Source organism: Crocuta crocuta, unplaced genomic scaffold, assembly GCF_008692635.1.
Source record: "Crocuta crocuta isolate KB4526 unplaced genomic scaffold, BGI_CrCroc_1.0 scaffold143, whole genome shotgun sequence".
NCBI classification, from domain to species: domain Eukaryota; kingdom Metazoa; phylum Chordata; class Mammalia; order Carnivora; family Hyaenidae; genus Crocuta; species Crocuta crocuta.
In genome coordinates this window covers 5,835,394-5,840,912 of record NW_027529175.1, presented here as the reverse complement: position 1 = coordinate 5,840,912, position 5,519 = coordinate 5,835,394, and the positions used below count along the sequence as shown (strand labels likewise).

Below are 5,519 nucleotides of genomic sequence, written 5' to 3'. Positions count from 1 at the left end.
GTTTAACAGTATTCCTGAGACCAAGGTCATGTATCTGAGTGGTTCTAGGTCACATATGAAATGCTTCATCCAGAGAGGGTCCCCCTTTGGGCAGACCCAGCAAAAAAAAACCCCAACAGTAGATCTTTGAATTGATGCACAAAATACCCTTGCTGTAAGCACATCGAGGTCATAACCACTAGTAAGAACATTAGGGTGCTTGCTAAACTCCCTGGTGGGCCCCACCTTCGGAGCTGGGTGGAAAACCCTGGGAGCGGCCACAACACTAGGCAAGCTCAGCTCACCAGGGTTTAAGGTCCTAACCCGCCAGCAGCCACCGTGCTCCGCAGACGGAAGTCCCCCCTGAAGCTCCGCCCGGGGCTGCCGGGGGCGGAGTCACGGGGGGGCCGCGCACGCGCCGTNCTCGGCCCCCTTTGCTTAGAGAAGCACGAGCAGGATAAATAAAGAAAAAAGGGAACCCGTAGATGTCTATTTTCAAACTGCCGAAAGCCAAAAATAAGAGAAAAACCCGGAGCTACCCCGGGGGAGGTTCCGCAGGTGCGCGGCAGGGGGAAGGCCTTGCGGGGAGCGGGAGCTCGGCGAGGAGGTGGGCCGGTGCCCGTGGCGAGGGGGCGGCCCTGGACACGGGCACTTGCGGGCCCAGGAGGGCTCAGGCGGCCGGGGCCCAGGGGATTCTGCAGCCCTCTTGCGCCTAGAGCGCCGCCCGGAGCCTCGACTCGCAGGAACTGGTGTTGAAGTCTGTCCCGCTTACTCCGAACTTGAGGCTCCCTGTGTGGAGGCGCGTCCTGGGTCTTGTGGGTTAGAAACGCGCAGCTGGAGGCTTGGAGGTGAGCGTGGTCGGTCCCGGGGCTGCAGGTGACGCGCCCTGTCTCCTGAACTTGCAGATGGAGCGTGAGGCCGAGGGCCGTCCCCTGGGTGTGTTTAAGTGCCAGCTCTGTGCGCTGACAGCCCCCTACAGTTACGTGGGTCAGAAGCCCCCCGACACGCAGTCTGTCATGTGAGTACCCCCGCTCCTGGCCCCGGAAGCCCCCGCCCCCCGGCCCTGCAACCCCGTGGCGGGAGCTGGCTGGCTGGTGCTCCGCCTGTGGCGGCGTCTTCATTTGCGGCTGTGCCTGCGGCCGTTCCTCCTGGCTCCCGTCGAGGCACTTTCTTAGTGGGAAGCGTCTCGCAGAAGGACCGCTTCTCGTGACTCTGCCCAGAGCTGGCCTCGAGTAGAGCCAGCGGGTCCTGGGGCTTGAAGCTTGACCTTTCACTCGGCCTTCGTCAAACGCCATGTCGCGGAGAAGCTGACGAGTGCGTGGCCCCCCCAGCGTGTCACTCGCGTGGTGGCTGGTTGTCCGCCAACCAGGAACATGGGTGTCGTCACAGAGCCCCGTTGGCCTTTGATGTGCGGCTTGAGGCCGGCACCTCGCAAGGGGCGTAGAGCACCCTGGTTTTTCCTGCGTGGTGGAAGCGGGCAGCTTGGGAGTGGATGTCCCCACGTGAGGGGTGTAGGGACGGCCTTGGAGAGCCCGGAGGTGGCCTCATGCTCCCTGGCCCCATCCCAGGGAGGCAGGCCGGGGCCTGGGGCCTTGCGTTGCAAAGGCCCGTCTGTGGGTGTTCTGTGGTTCTGTCCACCGCGGCCTGGAGAGCCGGTGGCAGCCCCGACTTCGATCGCGCCCGTGCGCCCCCATTGCTTGTCTTTCTATTACTACTCGGTGGTGCAGGGGTCCCAGCCCCTCCGCCCGTGAGCCCACCGGGTGTGTGGCCCGCTGCCGCCAGGCTTCTGCCCGCAGAGGTTTAGGCCGTTCTGACCTCTGGCGTCACTTATGTCCCGCAGCCTTCTGGAGGAGAGTTACGTCATGAAGGACCCCTTCGCCCCAGACAAGGGCAGATTCCTGGTCCTCGGCTCTCGGTGCAGTTTGTGCAGCCGGCTGGTGTGCGTGGGCCCGGTGGGTAAGCTGTGTGGGCTGGGGCTGCCTTCCCTCCCTTCCTGCCTCCCTGTGGCCGGGACCCCACACCCACGAATGTGGGAAAGGTGACATGTGAGCCTCTCGAGGACGGTGAGAGCGTTGGCCTTTCCTTGCCAGGGTGACCCTAGGAGCCCTCCTAGTCACTCGGTGGGGGACCGGGGGCTCTTGGAGGCCACCTCGTTATGGATGGGTCCCGCGGCCAACCGACGTGAGCAGACAGGCAGAGGGGTGAGCTGGGGTCAGTCGGAGGGTCTCCGTGCCTCCGTGGCCGCTGACAGCCCTTCCCCTCCCTATCTCCACCAGCCATGGCAATGGCCATGGTGCTTCTCTCCGTGGGACAGTGACTTTCTTCCTACTTGTTCTTGGCGGGACCTTCCAGAGGAAGGAACTGTGCTTTCTGGAGCATTCTTGAGTATTCCTGTGCTTGGAGCCCATTTTACCAGTGCTAATTCCTTCAGTCCAGCCCCAAGCCTAGCCGGGCAAAGCCGTATTACACCCATCTGATAGATGAGGAGACTGAGGTTCGGAGGGGCTGAGTAGGCCCAGTCCACCAGGGTGCTGAGCCCATTGTTTGAAAACCCAGGGATGGCTGGAGGTGGAGCAGTGTGGCTGAGGAGTGTGGCGCCTGTAACCCAAGTGACCCGGCAGTAGAGGGGTCCCTGGGCATTCTGCCAGCAGACAAAGTGCCCACAAGGTTTAAACAGTCAGCCTCCGTCCCTGTAAGGCCAAGGTGATAAGATTTGGTGGGGTAGGAGGAAGCCTCTGTGAGGCAGAGGCCTGGGGTGTTTGGAGATGGGGCAGCTGGTGAGGACTCAGCGGGAGAGAAGCAGCTGCAAGATGATGACTGGAAAGGGGGGCAGCACCAGGTGTAGAGAGGCCTTCAATGCCACACTTACAAATTTGGGCAGCACTTGGTGAGCAGAAGAGAGGTGGTCTTCTGAAGCCTCCAGTGTTTGATGAAATGGTTTGTTAGTGACCAGTGAGTCCTCTCTCTTACGTGGGAACCGACCTGAGAACTGTAGGAAGGGCAGCCTTGCCTGGGTCCACCCCGTGGCTGCTGTGGCTCCTGCCATCACGCCTTAGCTCCTGCCAGCAGGAAGAGGCAGGGAGCACATCCCCATTCCTTCAAAGGGCATGACCAGGAGGTGGCACAGAGCTGCCACGTGGCCACACCCAGTGGCAGAAGGGGCTAGGAAAGAAAGCAATCTTTGGACAGGGCCCTGGGGAGTGAGTCTCTGGAGTTGACTGGCAGAGATGGGCGCAGGGGAGAACGGCCGTGGTTGGACAGATGTGACCTCCTGGCCAGACCAGCCAGCCGCCTGTGGCCCTTTAGGTGGGTGGGGCTGCCCCCAGCACTGGTGGTCACCAAGCCTGTGTCCTTCTCATGCGATGGCCAGAAGGAGGGATCTAGAATTTCTGATGTTTAGGTGTGGCCTCTGCTCCAGCTCACTGTTTCCCCTTGATGGTGACGGAGCAGGGCAGACCCCAGGGGCTCTGTGCCATCCTGCCTCTTCCACCCTTGTCAACCCGTTGCTTTCTCTTCAACGCCTTTGCCCGCCTCACTGGGTGATGCCCGCAGGCTCAGAACCCCGGACTCCCCACTGCCTGCCGGGTCTGGGTGTCCTCCCTGGGAGTCCTCCATCCCTGTTTCCCTTAGGTGAGGACCACGTTCCTGGAGGTGGCTGGCCACCCCCTCCCAATCGCCTCTCAGCCCCCCTGCCCTGGGCGAGGGAAGGGCTGGGCTCAGGGAGGAGCTGCTCCGTGCTCCCCATTCTGTGGACTTAGCCCCCCCTCTCGGCCCCCTTCCTCTTTCAGGAGTGCAGTTTATTCTATTCCAAGAGATTTTGCCTCCCCTGTGTCCGGGAGAACCTTGATGCCTTCCCCCGGGAAATCCGGCAAGACTTGGAGAAAAGGAAAGGTCCATCCAAGAGGCCTGCCAGCCAGCCTGGTTCTCGGACGTGAGCGCAGCTGGGCACCAGTACCCGGCGCGGCGCTCCCGGGCCCCGCAGGCCTCTGCAGCTGGGTCGGGGAGGGGGCTGGGCTGGGAGCTGCTGTGCCCAGCCTTTCTCGGGGGCCATCGAGAGCAGCGCTGGGGGCTGGAGGGAGCTGGGGTTCCGCCTGCGGCAGCAAGAGAACAAGAAGCCATGCAGAGAAGGCACCCAGAGGGCCGACCTCAGACCAGAGGTCCTGCGGACCTAGTCGTGTTCAGAGCCGCCCTTGACGCCGAGACCACAGGGCGGGAACTGAGCCCCGGGGCTGGGGCTGCCGGCCCTTCCGCTCTCTTTCCGGACCTGGGGCGCAGGGTCTTCCTGCAGGGTCATCCCTCGGCTGGTTCCTGCTCACTCCCGGCCGGCCCGAGGGCCCTGCTCACACTCCTCAGGTGCCATGCTGCTCCGCCCAGCCCCGAGGGCACAGAAGCCAAGGGACAGGGCTCCGGTCTTGGCCCAGGTCATGCAGTCACTGCTCACGCGGAGGCAGGAGGGCTGGGCTGGGGCCTCCCGGTCCCTGGAAGTGACTGTGAAGATGTTACTCGGCAGGACAGGAGTCCTTTAGCTGCCGGAAGGTGCCCGGGTGTGCGAATGATTAGGGGGTCTGGGGACAGTAGGATTTCACTTCCCATCCTTGCGATGCTTAGCAAATGTTTTTAATCTCGATTGTGTTAGATTTATAATTAAAAAACCAGAGAACCAGTTAATGTTCTGGAAAGTAATCCTTCCCCTGAAACATACTCGAAGCAGCTGTTCTCCGTGGCACTCTGGGTCTAGCCAGGGGGTGGGGGTTGGGTGTTGCCACTTCCGGCCTTTTCTGTCCCCTCAGGCTCTGGCTCCAGCCCTAGGGAGAGGAATGCCTTCTCTTTGCCTTCCCTTCCCTCACTCAGCTCTCAAAACTTCCTGGAACTCAGCACCAACCTTCAGGAAACTGTAGGCTGCCCCGGGGCACTCCTCCCCCATAGGCACCCCCGCCCTCCCCGCCCCCAGGTGGTGACACATTCTACCAAGGCTTCCAGGGTGGAACTGGCAGTCTCACCTCTAAGTCCTGCAAGGCCAGCTTACTGGCAGGGAGAATGTCAGATGTGTGTTTGAGGAGAGAATGAATAAAGACCTTTTTTTTATTGGTTGATCTGTGCCTGGGTTTTAGTTTCAGATGCTCCCCCTGTGTCATGTGACATCAGACAAATGACTGTCATCTTGGGGCCACACTGTTCTAGGGCCATTCTGTCCGCTTAAAGACAAAAGGCTACAAGTGAAGACCTCTGTGCGGGCGGGGTAGGGGCTGTACTGAGCTGAGGGTGGACACTGGCAGCCAAGGATTTTCAAGCTAAACGTTCACCCCACAGCATCACTCAAAACTCACCAAATAATTTTAAAAAATAGTTTTATTTTTTTTTTAACCATTAAGGCAACACTGTACCCTGAAATTAACTCCTTACATTCATCAGTCTTACAGTAGGACATTCCAAACCTGTACGTTCCCACAAACTCAGGATATAAATCAATATATGTGATCAGTTCAATCTCCTAGCAGGAAAAAAGACGACCAAAGATTTTTAAGAATTAAAGTTATTTT

At 60.0% G+C, this 5,519-nt stretch overlaps 1 protein-coding gene across 1 annotated transcript; it reads left to right on the top strand.

Annotated features, from left to right (window-relative positions):
* The first annotated feature begins 409 nt into the window (after positions 1-409).
* Positions 410-5,048, top strand: CDPF1 (cysteine rich DPF motif domain containing 1). The gene is made up of 4 exons (XM_077758022.1): positions 410-537; positions 885-997; positions 1,820-1,931; positions 3,768-5,048. Exons 2-4 carry the CDS (start codon positions 885-887, stop codon positions 3,912-3,914), a joined length of 372 nt encoding a protein of 123 aa, XP_077614148.1. The 5' UTR covers positions 410-537; the 3' UTR covers positions 3,915-5,048.
* Positions 5,049-5,519: the final 471 nt, after the last annotated feature.